At 45.7% G+C, this 19,992-nt stretch overlaps 2 protein-coding genes and 1 long non-coding RNA gene across 6 annotated transcripts in view; 1 reads left to right on the forward strand and 2 right to left on the reverse strand.

Moving 5' to 3' along the window:
• LOC149322826 (caM kinase-like vesicle-associated protein) overlaps window positions 1–8,337 on the reverse strand; it is a 57,181-nt gene extending 48,844 nt beyond the window's left edge. The window contains exon 1 of one of the 4 annotated variants that reach the window (XM_089483541.1): window positions 8,190–8,337. The gene's annotated coding sequence lies outside the window, so the exon portion shown is untranslated. Of the gene's footprint in view, window positions 1–7,147; window positions 7,442–7,639; window positions 7,792–8,189 lie in introns of those variants that run through there. The other 3 variants (XM_089483558.1, XM_089483549.1, XM_089483566.1) reach the window with 3 other exon arrangements.
• LOC149322827 (uncharacterized) overlaps window positions 8,044–19,992 on the forward strand; it is a 38,518-nt gene continuing 26,569 nt past the window's right edge. The window contains exon 1 of the long non-coding RNA XR_016272161.1: window positions 8,044–8,098. This is a non-coding gene — a long non-coding RNA (uncharacterized LOC149322827). The remainder of the gene's footprint in view (window positions 8,099–19,992) is intronic.
• Window positions 18,755–19,992, reverse strand: part of NDUFB11 (NADH:ubiquinone oxidoreductase subunit B11) — a 50,775-nt gene continuing 49,537 nt past the window's right edge. Inside the window, exon 3 of the mRNA XM_089483575.1 lies at window positions 18,755–19,509. Within this exon, the coding sequence (XP_089339701.1) occupies window positions 19,380–19,509 (130 nt within the window). The 3' untranslated portion in view covers window positions 18,755–19,379. The remainder of the gene's footprint in view (window positions 19,510–19,992) is intronic.

Genomic DNA, 19,992 nt, shown 5'->3' on the forward strand with positions numbered 1-19,992 from the left:
CTAGGTGTCCCTGTGCTCCTTCCTCTTTCTACGCTCATGATTTTGTTCAGCTTGAACCCACTGGGCAAACGTTTGCCTCAGATAGCTTTCCTCTCAGGCCGAAGATGTATGGAAGATTGTATCCTAAGAGGCACAGCCATTTGCAAGCACAAGGTCAATGAAATATGAAAGTCACTGGGGCTAATCTAATTCCCTTCCCTAGGCAGCTCAAGGACCAGAACGGTGGGGTCATTGAATAACACCTTGGGGAAATATAAAATCAGGCTGAACTTTAAGCAGAAAAGCAAAATCCATCATCGAATAAAGGAAATCAGATCAGGAGGGCACCTCACTTTAGCTGCTCAGCTCTTTAACACTTTCGACTCCTCTCTTTACTAACTGATTAACACTGCAGATAAGTTTTCTTATCTCAAACAGGCTTTTACTTCCCATTCTAAAAATCTTGCTGACCTTTGCAGCTAGCCAATTTGTAGTTTCAGGCTTTTTAAGTCCATTCATGAGAAAAGTAGGATATAAATAAAATAAATAAATAAGTCTTTCCCACAAGTTCACCATATAGCCTTTCACATCAATCATCATCTCTTAGGTGGGAAACAGGCCATTTTTCTTTAGAGAATTTAGAGTGGATTTGAGAAAACTATGCACACATACGTTTCCTTTTGTCCTGCAGTCATTTCCAATTAAATAGGCTTTGCAGGTTTTTCAAACAATCCCCAAACCTGCTTACGAGAAGCAAAATTGGGGTGAGTGATTCCCTGCTCAGCCATGGAAACCCAATGGTTGAATTTGGGCAAATCACATGTTCTCAGCCTCAGGGGAAGGCACTGGCAAATCTCCTCTGAACAAATCTTACTAAGAAAACCCCATGATGAGTTCACCTTAGTGCTGCCATAAGTCGGAAATGACTTGAAGGCACACAGCACATATAATAAGCGCTATTAATTATGAACGTTTTTTTAAACTGACTTCAGCTTTCTGGAAGAAAGTGGCATCAACAGCAAACTATTGTCAGTCTCTGACTTGTATGCAAGTAATATGAGGCTAATACTATTGGTCTACCTTGCATGATTGTTGCACAGATTACAGAATCAATGCACACTAAGCACTTTTGACATTGTGAAGTGATGCACAAAGCACTTGCATAAAGTGATTATAACCAGCAGTGCCCCATTCTCTATTGTTTTTCCAAAACCCATTCCTGCCCCAGTCCCAGATTTCCCCCCAAAAAAGAATTCAGATACCTAGGCGTGAAATCTTTCTTTCTAGGGTTTTCCATTATGGAAACACATTGAGATAAAAAGAAATCCTATTGGCCAATAGGAAATGGGGGAAATCTAGTTTTTATACAAGGGCTGCTTATTTCCCCAGTGTGAGGTAGTGCTTTGAGCACTGGACTATGACTCTGGAGAGCAGGGTTCGAATCCCCACTCAGCCATGGAAACCCACTGGATGACCTTGGGCACATCACACTTTCTCAGCCTCAGAGGGAGGCAAAGTCAAACCCAAGGTTTGCCTTGGGGTCACCCTAAGTTGGAAATGGCTTGAAGGCACACAACAACAGTTATGGCACCATAGACAAGTAAAATCAATCATGTGCTCATGAAGGGATGGGGAGTTTGAGGTTTGTGCTTGCAGCCCTGCTGTCATTGCAGAGGGGAAGTGTGCTGGGCTGGGGGTTAAGGACCCCACAGAGAGCAGCCTACTCTGCCCACAGCCCAGGGTAATTATGCATTTGTGTGGTTTGTTTTGCATCTACAAACTCTTCTAGAACATAACCTCATAGCCCCCCCCCCAAAAAAAAAAAATCCACCCAATATGGATGCCAGCTGTGAAAGCCTTCTACTTCATATTTGTGAATTTTATTGAATCACTTGGCAATCATCCAATGGCTAATTCACATGTGCAATAGAACAGTGTCCACACCTACAGTTTAGACAGATAGATTAATTGAAAGTAGAGGTTACAATAGTTACTTTCTAAGACTACAACACCAAGAAGCCTAGCTGGGGCATTTTGAAAGTAACATGCCCAAGTTCTGGTTTGAGGAGTCTGTCTGCACAGCTCTGTTTTCCAAACACAGGGAAATGGCAGTAGAGTTCACAAAGAACAACCAAAAAACCCACATTACTGCCCCATTGCTTCTGCCACTGGGAATTATCCCCTTACTGTGGTTAATGGCAGGACCGGCCCTGCAGACAGGCATCTCCCATCACTCTCTGTTGAGGCAGGAGCATGAGGAAACATGCACAATTTAAGCACTCCTGCAAGTTCAGGGAGACAGAGTGAATACTTTCCTCCACATTGCTGCTAATTTTATAAACTGCTATGCTCTGCTTCACTAAGTTGTCTCCTCACCCCACCACACTCCAGCCTAAACTCTCCTGGCATCCTAAGTTTTTCACACTCTATACATGGTGACGCATGTTCTTCGTTTCAGATAAGGCCTTGCGTTCGACCTCTTGGCTTCCTTCGCCACACGGCGCACTCTTAGCTGAAGTGTGAACGCAGCTGTACCAGGGCAATTGACAGTCAGCCTTTTGCTGTTTCAAGCGTGAACAAGCTTGTCACAGGAGCAGAGCCAAACAGGGTACGCAGCATGTGTGGGTTACTGCTCAGAAGCTGTGCCGTCACTAGGGCTGGTGTCACCCAGTGTGGTAACTCATGGTGTCACACATGCCCCGCTATCGACCTCCTCCCATACCACACCAGACAGAATCCTTAGTAATGTTTTTTGTACTAATGTTACCCATAAATCGTAATTCCTGTATATCACTGAATGTCATGGAAATAGTTGTGACATCAACAACTAGCAACATTAAAATTATAACTTTAAATTACAATATCATACGCACAGCCTCACTGTGTTTACATGCACCTAGTTTCATGTCGTTAAAGTGAACATTTGGTAAGATGTGATTTTAAAATAATAATAATAATTTTAAAATAAAAAAAATAATTATTTCAAAAATTAACATTTAAAATTTATTATTTTTAAAACTAGGGTGTATCCTTTCTCTCCCCTCTGAGCCTTGGATTCATACCATCTCTTCAGCATTTTACAGGGACGCAGGGGAACACCACAGCTTATTTCTGCCAAATGCAGATGTTTGGGGCACTGTTGTGTCACTCCCCCTTTGGGGTGCCACCTGGGGTAGGCTGAACCCCACAGCCTTCTAGTGATGCCCCTGATCAGAAGAAAGGCCAGTGGAAGCAGGACAGGACTGAGCCTACGTAGCATGAGGCAACTGCCTCAGTCACACCGCAGATACTATGGTGGGAAACAGGTGCCATCTAAGTCCCCTGGCCTTTCCTGTCTCTTGGGGAGCCAAGAGGTGTGTGCCAAATGGCCTGTTCTCCACCCTCGAAAGTAGTCTGTGGTCCTTGGGTGTAATAGAAGACACTGTCCCATCACACAGAAATGAAGTGAAATTCAGGTGCTAGTCCAGTTGATTGTGGTATATGAAATTGGACGGATGCCATCTTGTCCTTTAGCTGAGGCAGCAAAATGTCTGGCTCCACTCCTTTCAGACATTGTTGTGTGAGGAAATGGGACACCAGTGGCTCCAGAATAATTAGGAAATCTCCCAGGACTCACAGACTCACCAAACTATAGCTCTAGATCGGCTGACAGAGATCTGGGAGATTTGCAGACCAGACAATCGTATCATTTAAAATGAGAAGACACAAACTGTTTTCTAACCAGCTGTGGCAAAATTAAGAGAACATGGGCTAACAAGGGTATGAGTTGTATGTGGAAGGACTGCCATTTCACTTCAGTTTCTGTAGTCAGAACAAGTTTTTTTGCCAGGTCCCAATGGGAGGGCCCGATTTTTAGTTAAAAACCCCAAACAGATTGACGAAGGATGCATCTGGATGATAAAAATGATCCTAGTTCTTCTTCTTGTCCTTTCTGGTATTACCTTTGAGATCCATACATATTTTGTCTGTCCTAGGATATTGCCTGTTAGCTCCTGGTACAATCAGAGACTTCAATACCAGCTACTCAGGCTGTTGTATTTTAACTCAGTATAAAACTGGAACAAACAGAAACAAAAACTAGGACTTTTCAATCACTCCAGATGCACCTATAGTCAGAACATCCTTGCTCTTGATTCTTGGTACAGAAGGCTCTGGGATTTAAAAAACTGCTATCCCCTCACTTTTGTTTTTCCTAATCGCAGTTCTGTACCCTTCCTTGAACATGAAATGCACAGCAGCCATTCAGTTTGGTGGAACACAGAAAAGGCAGCAAGGGAAGACCTCATTTGCTCCATCGTTCCCAAATCCAATCCACCCTCCCCACTGAGGAAGAAGTGACAAGAAGGTTCATGTGGCTGGGATGGGAGAGGAAGGTGTGGAGAGCAAAATTAATTTTCACCTGAAGTGACAAAAGAGCTTGAGCTGGCTCTCAGCGTAAATGAGCTCAGAGCCTACTTCCTAAACACTGGCAACTCTAACTTCATTGCAATCCTTAGAGAGGGGAGAGAGAAAGAGAAACGACAAGCATGATCTTCTTTTACGTAGAAGGCTATCAATCACCAAGAGAGTTGGAGGTACACCTGGAGGATCGTTCCCTTCCTGGCCTCTTGGGTTCCGGTATAGACTTCTCTCCTTATTCTGCTTTTGTTAATTCCAGGTAAGTGACCTGCAAGCAATTGTTCCATTTGCTGCTTCCACAGCAGAGACCAGGTGAAGCAAAGATCCCCATGGAGATATCTCCACATTGCATAAGTCCTAGTTGATGTACAGGGTGGGGGAAGAGTGATGTTTAAGGATGCTTCTGTTTAGGTGGAATTAATTCTAGCATTTCCTAAATGTTCGGTGTTGGAACTGTAGTACAAGATGAGTAGGTGACACTTCTTAAAGCAGATCCCCACTAGATTAGGCCAAAAGCTAGATTGGTCCAATACCTGTTTTCCACAAAGTCAAGCCAGATACTTCAAGGAAACCTATAAGCAGGTTATGAAAGCAATAGCTTTTCTCCACTGCCGGTATTTAAGGATACACTGCCCTGCAACATGGAGGTTCTGCTTAGCTATCTTATTTCATCATGAGTAACAGAATCTTTGACAGAATTACTGTCTGTGTCTCTGTCAAAATTCTCCTTTGAAAGCTACTTGTGCCACCGGCCATCCCATTGCCTTGTGGCGACAGATTCTGCAAAGTAATGTCACTGGGTGTTTTATTTTGTCTGAATTTACGGCCAGTCAGTTTCCAGCTCCATTATTAGGGAAAAAAGAAAAATCTCCCTTTCACTCTCTCGCTCTCTCTTCCAAAGCGCCCTGTGATCTTATCCTCTTTCTGAGCTGTGTTAATTTAATCCATGAGCTTACAACATGCATTGATGCAGCACAACACACACACACACAGAGGGATGTGTATGGCACACATAACACACACACAGATTGTACAAAAAATAATTTTGCAGCATATACTCAGGGCCATTCTCAGCACAGCGAGGCAGTTGCCTCAGGTGGCAGATGCTGGGTAATGTGGTAGAAATCGCCATGGCATCTGCCTAACTGTTTTAGGGCAGATCACCGTGTTCCAAGCAACCTGGCCCCTGTATCTCTTAAATTAGCCATCTCTCTTGAGGTGAGATGGAAGGTGCTGTCCCATCACCAGTGTTAAAGAAAGATACACCTGCCAGCCCTGTCAACTTCTTAGTTGAAATACAGGTGGGAATGAGAGGCTATTATCATGTCCTCCACCTCAGGCAGCAAAATAGCTTGGGCTGACCCTGCACATACTCAAGTCCTCTTAATGGGGAATTAAGACACTTCAGTCAGCCCTAAACACACTTTGGTTCTGAAAAGCTGAATAAGAGATTTGCCATTATACATCTAGGCATTCCGACACATCCGTTCAAATCTACAAGGGGAATTGGGAGAGAACAGAAGATTTGGATGGGGAATTGGAAGATTTGGTCTTTTGCATATCCAAAAGCCTTGGCAGTTTGCAGTAGAGATGTAAGAGATTTTTCTCACACACAGACACACACAAATGCAAATATTATTTGATTTAATGAACCCATCAGTTGTTATTTATGCTACACAAATCCCAGGGAATATCATCAGAAGCAGCAACAGCTTCTTATGAGACCAGGTCAGTTAGGTATTCTGTCCTCCTAATTGCAAAATAGTGTGATCGAAAGGATGTTGGAGTTGAGACTCAATGGAGTGTCATGGGCAGTAGGGAGCAGTAAGAGATAGGACCTTTGATAGATGGATGGGCAAGGGGAGTTTTCTTTTAGGGGGGTAGGTAAGGAGAAAGGCTTTAATTCCAGCCACTGGGAACAAGTCATGGGACTTCAAAAAGCTCCTTTCCACAGCCATAAAGACTATAAATGCTCAGACGCTGAGCAGATTTCCCAGACACTCCTGCTGACTCCACAATTCAGTTTTGTGATTGTAGTTCTGCAGTCCTTAAGATAGTTCCAATTATGCTGGATTCAATAATTCCATTTTGTTTGCAGTAAAAATGTCTGGCTTTTCTGTACAGAAAGAACCGACTTGCATGTATGTGGATGTAAGGTGCAAACATGTGGAAGATGTTCACTCATGAAGCACATAGACACAGCGGTGCACAGGGAAAGTTTGTGCAAAAGCACTGGAAAGAATCATGTAAGCTGCTTGCATGCATGAACATGCCACATAGGCGTGCTCAAACATGTGTGCTCATATCTGTTTGCTTATATGAGTAGAGCATGAATGGCGTGCACAGAGAAATGTACACATGCTCATAGGTCTCCATCTATTAATACACATATGCCCAAAGACACGCAGGCAAAAACACACTGACCAATTACAAGGCACCCAAACAGGAGATATGAATTAATACACATGAACGCACTTGTAGACATCCATGGATGTATACCTTTCACTGACACAGAAGAGTCGGTTTCCAGAATATTATCCGTGCATCTCCCACTCTCAGACAGACAAACACATACACTTTTGTGTATACAGACTACATATACTGATTTCTCTTTCACACACACACACACACACACACACACACACACACACACACACACGAAATTTCTGTGTGTGCATGTGTGTGAGGGGGAGAGATAGAGAGAAAGAGAGATTCAGATACAAAGGAATGTATTGTACAAAGCCCCCAGTCACTTGAGTGCATCAGATACCCCGAATGGTGTGCTGAAAATCTTTCCCTGATGGGCTCCACGTGCAAAGTGCATTCCTCTCCTGCTATTTTCTGTGTTGCCGGGGTCTCTTCTTTATTGTTCCCACTTGACACACTTGGAGCCCTTTTGGCTGTGCCTTCCTCACAGTGCCACCAGCTGCCCCTGGTCCAGAGGGAGCAACCTCTTGCCACACACAGGAGGGCACACTCCTGCCTTCCCCTCCCCAGTCCCAAAGCTGTGCCTAAACTTTCCAGAAATCTAGGTGCAAGGACAGAAACAGATATGGTCCATCTAACAACCAGGGTCCCTCCAGTTCCAAGATGAGATTTCCAGCCCATTCCCAGTAGCCCCAAACCCTGCTAGCACAGAACATGCACTCCTGCATCCCATTCTCTGGCCACAGTCTTGGTGATGCCCCATCCATGCATCATCCCACCTTTGGTCCCCCCATCCCTGAATCCCATCCCAGCCCTTCATCCCCCCATGTCCTACCTGGGGGGGAGCACTGGATGTCCCTCCCCCACCTGGGGCTGTCTGTCTGCCTGGGTCTGCCTGGGTGCCCACCTTACAGCTTGCCACAGGGCACAGGCTGGGCAGCTCGGGATGGCTCAGCCATGGCACGGAACTGCCTGCCTCTGTGCTCCCTGGCAGAGAGTCTGAGCCTTGCCTGGGCTGGCAGAGAGCCCAAGTAGAGGGAGGCAGGGGCGGGAGCGATTGCTGGATGGAGAGATGGAGGGATAGGATGGGGGGGCACTGAGGGAGGAGAGACCCAGAAACACATGGAGAGCCCAAGGCTGGGGACATGAGAGAGAGAGAGGGAAGAGAAAAAGAAAGAGAGAACACGCGTAAGAGGCAGATCATGGAAGAGAGAGAGAGAGAGAGAGAGAGATCTTTCAGAGCCCTGCATCTCTCTTCACTGTGTGCATAATGCAGGCACCTACATGAGCACAGGTGAGCATGGCATGGTAAGGTAAGGCATGGGGCACTTGTTGGGGGCTGCCTAGTACCTGCCCACCACCCATGGGGCTCTCTTGCCTCTTACCTGGACCAGGCTTTGCCCAGCACTGGTTGGGTGTCCTCAGTGTGGAGTTTTGTATGATTCGTATTTGTAGGGCTGTCTAAGTTTTGCAGGAAGGGCTTCAGAGTCGTCTTCTTCTTCTTCCTCTCTTCCTCCTCCTCCTTCAGCTGCAACTGTAGATGCCCCATGGGCACCAGGCTGTCTGTTTGAACCGAGAGGTTTGGGTATAGCTATGTGTTTTTGTGCCTTTTCATTCCAAAGTGATGTGTACAATTGCACATGTGTGTTGGTGTGTGTGAGGAAGACTAAGGAAAGCTTACACTTCTAAAGGGAGAGTTTGTGGTCCTTGTCTGGGATCTGGAATGGCTCACACCTTCCCTTGGGAGCATGCCTTCAACATGCCTTCAAGTCGCCTGTTGGCTTTTGGAGACCCAAATTTCACAGGGTTTAAGGAATAGTCAGAGGTGACTTTGCCAGTGCTTTCCTCTCAAATACAGCCTCATTGGTGATCTCCCATCCAAATAACCACCAGGGCAGACTGCGCTTAGCTTCCAAGATCACAGGGGATTTAGTGCCAGTATATCACAACTACTGGCATGATTTGGGGTGTATGGGTGCATGTTTCTATGAAATGTTTTATCTGAGCAGTGTTTCCTATATTTATGAACAGAAAGCAACTTTTCTTCAGATAAAAAAATTATGTGGTGTTGTGGAATCTATACACACATATACATTTCCCCCTCCTCACATGGCATGCATGTATTCAATTCACCTTTGCTCTCCATATGGCATGTTTTGGCTCCCTACAGCACTGGGTTATTCACATCAACCATGCTGGGCGGTTGGGGATGGCAGTGGTGGACACCTGAAGAGTCCACTCTCAGAATGATAGACCTTACTGGAAAAGAACATAAAGCCACTCTTTTGCACCCCTGTTCCCCATGGGAGAAAGCATGGAGTAGATAGGATCGGGGACAGCAACTGGAGAATAGGATACAGGATTAGATGCTGGGACAGATGTCAAGATACATGAACTATGGGAAGTGATGGGAGCTGGGAGGTAACAGAGATTAAACAATAAAGACATGCAGGTCTACCTTCCATGGGACTGACTCTCATGTAACTGTTCACAGGTAATTGTACATCCCTGCCTATTGGTGTGCATCATATGTGGCTTAGAGCATCTTCTCTAGCATGTCGCTTTTGCTGTAAACAACGGCTTGTCTTGCCTGGCTGGTGGTTTTTGTGCAAGGACGTGCATTAGGGCCAAACACATCTCAGGGTGGTGGTGGCGGAACAGACACATATACCATGACCTCCATTCTGTTGAATAAGGCTCTTATGTGTATAGTCCTCCTGTGTTTATAATCCAGCAGGGTTGAGCGCATCTTGGAGCGCTTGTGTCGATCAGCCAGATTTCTTCCAAAAAGAGAAGAGTGTGTATGCCTCAGCTATTTCCTAAGGGGTGGGCAGGCTTTAAAAAAAAAAAAAACCCACAAACTTACAAACCTACCCCTTCTCACCCTGCCTATCCCCCAAGAAAGCAGTGCATTACTCCACTCCGAAGTGTCTCAGGGTGAGGTCTGTGTGAATGTGTCAGCTTGCAAATCTATTTGTACAGCCAGAGACTCTGCGGGTGTGAGATGCACTCCCGATTCCTTCTTGGCAGGGGGAGAGGGAAGGGGGCAGGAGTGCTGGGCTCTGTTCAAAGCTCTGGGCAACAGGTCAGGCATGAAGCATTGTCTGGTAATGCTAATTCCTGGAAGACTGGGGGAAGGAGTGCTAAAGAGCAGAGATAGAGGGAGCTCGAAGGAGTGTTAAAGAGCAGAGATACAGGGAGCTTGGGACCGAAAGCTATCACAAGAACAAGAGCTGCGAGAGAAGGAACTCTGTGCCGAGATAGTGTTTGGAGAGAACATTGATATAGCTCCGAGAGAGAGAGAGAGAGAGAGAGAGAGAGAGAGAGAGAGAGAGAGAATGTTTCTCCTTTCTAGCCCAAAGCAAGGTATATTTTAAGATTTACTCCCTCTGACAATGGGAAAAGAGCAGATGCACCAAACATCTTCATCTGTCCATAGGGCTGGGGAAAATGTGGCCTTCCTGGTGTTCTCAAGCTGCAAAAGCCACCATGCTTTAGCACTGGCTGTGCTGGATATGGCTGATGGGAACTGCAGTCCAACAGTCTTTGCAGGAAAACACATTTAGACACCAAGTGCTTTCCACAAGAGCAGATTTGCCAGACTTTTCAAAGCAGCTCCCTGTTCTGTGACAGCTCTGTAGTCACCCACAGGTGATTTGACGTTGATCGCCATGTCATGAAAAGCTTCAGCAACCGATTTCTGAAGATTAAGCTATTGTTAGAGACAGAGGAGCAACCGTTTCTTTATTCTTTTTTAAACAATTTATTCCTGATCAGTTGGCAATCCCGCTCTGACAGTTAAGAGCCAGTTTGTACATTCAGTCAAATCACGCAGTGAAAGCTTTTATTGGGCCTTGCCATGACGGGCATGAAGCGTGGGGGATGAGTGCTCCTGGATGAATGAACAAACCTTCCAGTCCATAGAAAAAAGTCACCGTCAGAAAGCTGTATTGCTAATTCACAGGATCCAGGGAGTATTTAAAGGATGCCACATCACCACCCAACCTGGAAAGATGCCTGAAGTCATGGACTCCAAGAAACATTTTATCACTGAGTCTTCTAAGCCTGAGCCAAACTGAACCAAGATGTTCTGCTGAGTAGACAAGCATATGGTTTAGTGGTGCTAGTCCTACCAGTAGGCAAAGCAACCACCTTATTTTGGTGTGGGGAGCAATGATAGCCCAGGGCCTTTCCCATCTCCTGAAAGATAGGCCTGCCACACCTCGTCTGCCTTGCACCCCTTTAAGTCACCTGTTGTCTTTAGATGTAATGGAGGGTGATGTCTTGTCACCATTGGTGAAGTAAAAAATAACTGATAGTCCTGACAGTGTCCTATATGGGGGAGGCATCCTATCCTTTGCCTTAGGCAGCAGAATATCATAAGACTACCTTGCACTTTGGCTGTAAAGGTGGAAACCAATCATGTTTCCCAGCAGTTAAATTCAACCCTTGTCTCTAAGGCCTTCTGCACTTTATCACAGTGAGAATCGCAACAAGCAGCATCCCCCCACAATGGTTGTTTGGGGAAAGAACATCACCTGGCAAATTGGTAGCTGTCAAAAAAACAACAACAAACAAACAAAAACCCATTGGGAGTTGTATTAAAGGGAGCCTATCGGCCCATCAAGGTCTGTTTTCTACACTTGGGTGGGTGAGTCAACTCAGGCCCTCCACTTGTTGTTGGACATCACTTCCTCATAGTCTTGTGCATGGCCAGTGGTGAGATAGGCTATCAGTTACAGTCAGCCAAACTCTAGAGGGCCACAGGTTACCTGCACCAGATAGCCAGGGTGTCAAGATCGCGGTTGAGGTGAATTCTCTCCCCCCCCCCCACAGGAAAACCATCTGATGGGGAGATGAATGAAGTCTACCGAAGGACCAAGACAGCCTTGTTTCCAGCTGGCCACTGTGGCTCTGTGTTTAGGCAGGGGCTTCATACAACGGCCATTCATACGGAACAATGCTTATTCCTACAGCGTAAAAAGCTCTGCCTGCTGATTTCTGTACATCAGCTTGATAAAGGCACACAAACAGGCTCACCACTCTCCCCTCCCTTTTTCCTGCTGGTTAAATGATGAAGCCATCTGGAGGTCAGAAAAGAAGAAGCTACTTTTTAATTACTGGTTTTCTTTTTTGGAAAAACAAACAAACATACAATCCTCCTGAAGAGGCTGTACATTGTTCCTTGTGCACATTTGCCTTCAAGTCGCTTCCAACTTACGGTGAACCTATCACATGGTTTTCTTGGCCAGTTTCTTCGGAGGGGGTTTGCCACTGCCATCCTCTGAGGTTGAGAGACTGTCACTTGCCCAAGATCACCCAGTGGGTTTTCATGTCCCAGCAGGAATTTGAACCCTTGTCTCCAGAGTCATAGTCCAATGCTCAAACCACTGCACCACACTGGCTGGCACATTGTTCCTTAAGCCCCCTTTTACTCTCACAACAATCCTGTGAAGTAGGCTAAGCTGAGTGAGGTGGGCTTACACTCAACAAGCAAACCTCATGACTGAGTGTTGTGCCTGGATCCCTTTAACTTCTAGTCCCTTCTAGCTTTTGTAGAGGGTCACATCAATTTTTCAAAAAAGCATGGCAAAAGATCACATGAGGCTGCTTTACCTCCTCACTTTTCCTTTACATACTTGCCACTGGCATCTTTGCTGTGCCCCAGTTCCGTAATACCCTCAGCCAGTTGCACGACCCATCATTCTCCAATCTTGATATCAGAAAACCCACAAACCTGTTTGTCCCCATCCCATCTCAACCTTTCTGCCACTGCCAGTGCTTCTCAGCCACCTGTTTTTCTCTTTCTTTTCCTTCCCCAATCCCTATTCTTTTTGTGCTGTACCTTTTCAGAGAATGTCTTTTTTTTTTTTAACTCATCAGTAAACTACACTGGCAGCCAGGATCAGACTACGGTTAGGGAGCCACAGGTTCACATTCCCACTCAGCGATTGACTTTGGGCCAGTCAAGCCCTTCTCATTCCAATCTACCTCACCAAAGTGGTGGCTAGGAAAACAACCCAAACAGTGTCAGCTCAACTTTGTAAGCTTCCTGGGGGAAGAGGCAGGATTAAAGACGCCATTGTTAGCAGTAGATGGCGGCACATGTGTATTCCCAGCTCCTACAGTGACACTGACTGGAAGGCAATCAGAGTTTCTTCAAAATATTAATATTGGTTTAATCTCTTGGGGGCTTTGAGCAACATGCTCCTCTGCCCCTCCCTCAAGCTGGCTTCTCGCTTAGCTCTACTTCACTAGAAAGAGCTTAAGAGCTTTCTAATCCCTTTCCTGGACCCTACCCAGAGTGGTCACCAAGTAATTTGCAACAGGGAACATGGAAGCACCCCCTCAGAAACCTCCCCCCTCTCCTGAACCCCAACTTGCCTCCTTTGCCCCCTCTTCTCCCCCCACCTCTTCCACCTCCACCCCTAGCCTCAGCTCACCACTGCGATCTGTCTGTCACACATCTGGAAGGATGCAGCCACCTCTGGCGTGGAACTAGCAGGAGAACTGCTCTCTAGGATGCTTATACTGGCTCACTCTGCAAGATGCACTCACAGCTCAGCCTTGGCTGTGAATGGAGATTAACACCATTTGCTGAATGGGAACAGCTGTGCCTGATTTAGGAACTGCTATCCCCAGAGAGAATGTGCAGCACCAAGGAAAAGCAATGGAGGTGAGGAACCCAATGTTGAGGACTTGGAAAACCTTGGGCTCCATGGCTCCGAGAGGACAGAAATGGTACCCCAGCACATGGTGGGGTTGGGAATCAGGGGACCCCTGGATGTTAGGGGATCATGTTCAGGGGTGATAATGGGAGTGGGTTGGGGGTACAGCTGCCAACTGAGCCTCCCAGAGTGCTCTGCCAGCACTCCAACTATTGTTTGCCTGTAGAGCGGGTGGGTAGACAGGAGAGTGCATGAGCATGCACGCATGAGCGTGAGTCACATCTGCTCTTTGAGACTCAGTTTCTCTCCCTTCCCTCCACCAGAGTATTAACTTCCCATTGTTGCTATAAACCTTTGCAGAGATGCAGAACTCCAAAAAAGGCTCAAGGAGGTTGAACACAGCTCCTTGTGGCAGTAATGAGAAGAAAATAAAGACAGAAAGAGCATGTGTGTGTGTGCACACGTGTGCAAGAAAGAGAACATTAACTCTAGAGAAGCCAGGAAAGCGCAGAGGACAAATAGTGTATGAGCCAAAGGAGGGAATCTCAGTAAGTGCTCAGATGCTTAGAAATAAGCCTGACGAAAGTTATGTTTTAATTTAAAAAAAACCACACACACAGAGAAATGAGATCTTACAGAGCACATGTACCCTGTGGCTTGCCCTAGAAGGCAGAAAGACAGTCTGTTGGAGCCCTGCCATGGTCTATAAAAGCCACCTGATTTTGCCAGGCAAACAATGCAGTCATTGCTTTTCTCTTGATTTCTACTAGAGCTACATAACTAAATGGCAGGAATATGATACAGAGAGGGATAAAGGCACCTGAAAGTTGCACCAGTCAGAAGCTGACATTTTTTAAACACTAGGGCTTGAGTAATTTCTTTGAACCAACTTGTAGAGGATTTTTAGACAAGCCATGGGTGGGCCATATCTCCTCCAATAGCCACCTAGGATAGGCCCACACTACATGCGGCCCGCCAAAGGATTTACAGCAGCCCATGAGTCATAGAATCATAGAGTTGGAAGAGACCACAAGGGCAATCCAGTCCAACCCCCTGCCATGCAGGAAATCACAATCAAAGCATCCCTGACAGATGGCCATCCAGCCTCTGCTTGAAGACCTCCAAGGAAGGAGACTCCACTACACTCCGAGGAAGTGTGTTCCACTGTTGAACAGCCCTTACTGTCAGGAAGTTCCTCCTAATGTTGAGGTGGAATCTTTTTTCCTGTAGTTTGCATCCATTGCTCCGGGTCCTAGTCTCTGGAGCAGCAGAAAACAAGCTTGCTCCCTCCTCAATATGACATCCCTTTAAATATTTAAACAGGGCTATCATATCACCTCTTAACCTTCTCTTCTCCAGGCTAAACATCCCCAGATCCCTGAGTCGTTCCTCATAGGGCAAGGTTTCCAGACCTTTCACCATTTTAGTCGCCCTCCTTTGGACACGCTCCAGTTTCTCAATGTCCTTTTTGAATTGTGGTGCCCAGAACTGGACACAATATTCCAGGTGGGGCCTGACCAGAGCAGAATATAGTGGCACTATGACTTCCCTTGATCTAGACACTATACTTCTATTGATGCAGCCTAAAATCGCATTTGCCTTGTTAGCTGCTGCATCGCACTGTTGACTCATGTTCAACTTATGGTCTACTTGGACTCCTAGATCCCTTTCACACATAGTTTCATTCAGCCAGGTGTCCTCCATCCTATATCTGTGCTTTTCGTTTTTCCGCCCTAAGTGCAGTACCTTACATTTCTCCGTGTTGAATTTCATTTTGTTAGCTATGGCCCAGTTTTCTAGTCTGTTCAGGTCATTTTGAATCTTGATCCTGTCCTCTGAAGTATTAGCTACTCCCCCTAATTTGCTGTCATCTGCAAATTTGATAAGTATGCCCCCAATATTGTCCTCCAAGTCATTGATAAAGATGTTGAATAGCACTGGGCCCAGGACAGAGCCCTGTGGGACCCCACTGGTCACTTCTCTCCAGGATGAAAAGGAGCCATTTTTGAGCACTCTTTGGCTTCGGCTGGTCAACCAATTACAAATCCATGTAACAGTTGCCTTGTCTAGCCCACATTTTACAAGCTTGTTTGCAAGAATATCATGGGGAACTTTGTCAAAGGCCTTACTGAAGTCAAGATATACTACATCCACAGCATTCCCTTCATCTAACAAGTTGGTAATTTTATCAAAAAAAGAGATCAGGTTTGTCTGGCATGACTTCTTTCTCTGAAACCCGTGTTGACTTTTTGTGATTAAGGAATTACTTTCTAGATGTTCACAGACTTTTTGTTTAATTATCTGCTCTAGAATCTTTCCTGGTATCGATGTCAGACTAACTGGACGATAATTGTTGGGATCCTCTCTTTTCCCTTTTTTGAAGATGGGGACGTTTGCCCTCCTCCAGTCTGCTGGCACTTCTCCTGTTCTCCAGGACTTCTCAAAGATTATTGCCAATGGCTCTGATATTACATTTGGCAGTTCTTTTAATACCCTTGGATGTAGTTCATCTGGTCCTGGAGACTTATATTCGTTTAGGTTAAACAGGTATTCCTGTACTATCGCTTTGCTTATTCTGTGCTGAAATTCCTCTTTTCTGTCCTCTGCTCCATTATCGTCAGGTTGGGTTCCCTTTGCCTTTTCTGAGAAGACTGAGGCAAAGAAGGTGTTGAGTAATTCTGCCTTTTCTCTGTCCTCTGTTAGCATTTTGCCATCTTCTCCACGCAGTGGCCCTACCATTTACTTCTTCTTCCTTTTGCTGCGGACATATCCAAAAAAGCCTTTTTTGTTGTTCTTAACCTCTCTAGCAAGCCTGAGTTCATTCTGTGCTTTGGCTTTTCTGACTTTACCCCTACACAGGCTCGCTATTTGTTTGAATTCCTCTTTGGTGATTTCCCCATTTTTCCATTTCTTATACATATCCCTTTTTAATCTTAGCTCAGTTGAAAGTTCTTTAGTCATCCATCCTGGTTTCTTGAGACATCTCCCATTTTTCTTCCTCGTTGGAACCGTTTGAAATTGTGCCTTCAGAGTCTCACTTTTAAGAAACTCCCATCCATCTTGAACTCCCTTCTCTTTTAGTATTGTTGACCATGGGATCACACCCAGTATTTCTTTAAGTTTACTAAAATCAGCTTTCCTAAAGTCTAGGATGCGTGTCTGACTCTGCCTGGCTTCTCCTTTCCATTGTATAACAAACTCCAGGAGAACATGGTCACTCCCACCTAAGGATCCCACCACTTGCACCCATTAACCAAGTCATCCTTGTTGGTTAGGATAAGATCTAGAATGAGGATGTAGAACAACTTGGCTTTCTCCTGAGGAGAGGGCTGGGCAGAGGAAGATGGGCAAATACTTGCCCTGTAAGGTTCCTCTGCTGCTCTGCTTTCTCCAGAGAGGGCAAGCTGGAAGATGAAGAGAACGGAAAAAATATTCACCCTTTAAGGCTTCTTCACCCTCTTGGGTTTCTCCAGTGGAGTGTTGGGCAGAGGATGTGGATTAAATTTATATTAATAATAATATAAAACCTATGCGGCCTGAAGGTTTCACTTATTTTAATTTTGGCCCTTACTTACTGACAAGTTGTGCAGGTCTGACGTAGGAGGCAGCCATTCCTGTGCCTGTCAGTATTTCTGAAGAAGAGAGACTCAGGAAATATGAAGCAGTCCTGGAGAACAGAGAGTCCACTAGAGAGATACACTCTTCTATATTAGAAATAGAGAGCTGTGGATTTCCAGTATTTTTGGCCTCTGATCCTGTCAGCTTCAACCAGCATGGCCAATGGTCAGGGATGATGGGAGTTGGAATCCAAAAAAAACACAAAAAAACCCAACAACTGGATATCTATATATTGCCTATCCCTGGTCTAAACATTCAGAGATGTAGGGTACAAAGAGGTAAGTGTGAAAAAGTCATGGTGAACAGTGTAAAAGCATTCAATGCTCTTTCTGTCTGCTCTTCTATCCCATGGAAAACATGTGACATAGAGCTACCCCTAATATGGCACCCTCCAGATATTTTGTTCTTGCATCCCTATCAGCCCCTGCCAGCGTGACCACATCAGAGATCACGCAATGTAAAATGTCCAAAACATCTGGAGGTCAAAATGGCTACCTTGTTCATCTTTCCATTGTATGAAGGTACACTTGGGGTGACAGACATAAGTTTATGCCCTACCCCTTTCCTTTCCAAGCAAGCTCTATTTCTATGATGTGGCAGAAATGCCACATCAAACTGTTGCTGCTGGCATGTCAGCCCCACTGCTGCAGTCTCCAGAAGTAGCTCCAAATGCAAACACAATTCAAAAAGCTTCTCACTCTCTTTTCGCCAGTTCTAGGCGCCAGCCTCTTGAGGCACACAAAAAGTCTAAAGTCTGTTATAATGCAACATCCCTCCCCTTGTTTCCTCACCACATGGAAATACTGCTCAGAAAGCCTCTCAAGGCCATCCATTTTCATGCTATTATTACCAGCACCCAGCACTCAGTGAAGGAGGGAGGGAAATGTCATTGTAGCTTTATTTTTATGTTCTAGAAACAAAGAGTGGAGTATCACAGGATTAATGGGAAAAGCTGGGTTCTTCTTTCAGGCAAACCTTCAAAATAGGACTGATAGGAGATCAATTCAGGATTGGGAGCATACTGCCCTCCATTTTTAGAATCCAGACAAGACAATGTATGTGTTTCCTATGATCATTTTCTAATTATTTTTCTACAGTTAGTGGGAGCTGTTAATTTCTGATCCTCCACTACACTCCCACTCAGTAGAACTCCTATACCACAGAATCCTAAGAGTTGGAAGGGACCACAAGGGCCATCTACTCCAACTCTTGCCATTCAGGAATACTTCCAAAACAGAGGAGCAACAGACCTAAATTGTACAGAGACAGTATAAGGATGCAGTAAGAGGAATGCTTTATCTGTTCGATTACTGCCTGACAAAGAACCATCAGCTAACTGGGCTCAGGCCCAGTTAGTACTTGGACAGGAAGTACCGTCTGGAAGTACCTGGGATCTCCTGCCTGAAACCCTGGAGAGCCATTGCTGCTAGGCTACAAAGCTCCCTATAAGGCAGCTCCCTATATTCCTATAGCTACGGAAGACTACAGTGCTACCTATCGGTTTGTATGTGGCAACGAAGCTAAAGCCACCAATTCTGGATAATGAAAACTCCCCTCTCCTGCCACAGGGTAGATGTATCAGCCTAGTATGCTGAAGGATTGAATTCCTGATTCCACTCCCAGTAGGACAGTAGTGATGGACTAAATGGACACAGGTTAGGCTCTGAGAGATAAAAAGGAAGGAGTTTATACCATGTAAGAATGCACAGTCACACCAAGATAAATATAGCAATCCATCCCAAGGCCCCTGGGCAGTACCATCTGCTTAGGGCCTGGTTTTCGCCAGGAGTGGAGGGGGCTGCCACATTTTACAAGGCCCTCAACAAGGCTAAGGAAAAAGCCTGGTGGAGACTGAAACAATTTCCATTTTACTTCTTGATACTAAGAGCGACACTTCCCAAAGCTGCTGCTCTTTTCCTTCTTCCTCCCTCCCCTGTTTGTATACAGGTTACCTTCTTGGCTTCATGTGGCTTTTGCCAGCATCCCAGGGCTGGTTGCCATGCTTTCCTCAGAACACCAAGCATGGGGGCCATTCCTGCAGCAGTGCAGCAGCTGGGACACCGGCAATCGCTGCGAGCAGCAGGTGTAAGTGGGAAAGGCAGCAGCCCCTGAAGCAGAACCTCCCAGGGGTGGCCTGGCCTGGCCTATTTCACACTGTTTAAAAATACCACTGCTTCTGGATGGCTGAGCTTTTCCCTCCCGAGCCCCACTGACAAGAGAGTGAGGTTGGCAGCTAGGACAGGTGATCTCGGAGGTTTATTCTCAGCATACAGACAGACATCGAGGTGCTTATTCCTCATCCTCAAGGGGCAGCACAATCTTGCTGGGGTCATAGTAATTGGAGTCAAGGACAGGCAGCCCCAATGCCTCTCGTTCCTTCACTTTTCGTTCAGCTTCTCGACGAGCCCAAATCCGCATCCTGTAGAGGGGGGTGGACAAGAAAAAGCGGAGAAAGAATAAGTGAGCAGTTGAGAAGCATGTCACAGAATAGCCTTAGAAATAGAGGGAATAGGCACATGGGCATACTACTCTATCTACTCTGCAGGCAGAAGACCCATTGACTCTACAGATATATTGGACTCAGAACTGTCAGAAGTCCCGGCCAATCAGTTCAGCCACTTCTAAGGGTCTGTAGGAGTTGTAGTACAAAAACAAGTTAGGGGGATGGAAGTTGCCCACTGGTTCTATTCGAATGGGCTCTGGTGTTTGCTATAGGACAAAAAGGTTGCAAGCCCTGGAATATCATCAGGCAGCAAAAATGAGATGAGAGGGGAGGCAGGCTAGAATTTATCACCTGACTATTCGTCCAGACCACCTGAAAACATGGGCTAGAGTACCAAAATGAGAAGCAAAACCAAACCCACATTCTGCATTGTAGGAAGAAATCTTGCATACTTCAAAC

This window comes from Sceloporus occidentalis, unplaced genomic scaffold, assembly GCF_023333645.1.
Source record: "Sceloporus occidentalis isolate IW3139 unplaced genomic scaffold, rSceOcc1.0.p SCAF_1, whole genome shotgun sequence".
Taxonomy (NCBI): Eukaryota; Metazoa; Chordata; class Lepidosauria; order Squamata; family Phrynosomatidae; genus Sceloporus; species Sceloporus occidentalis.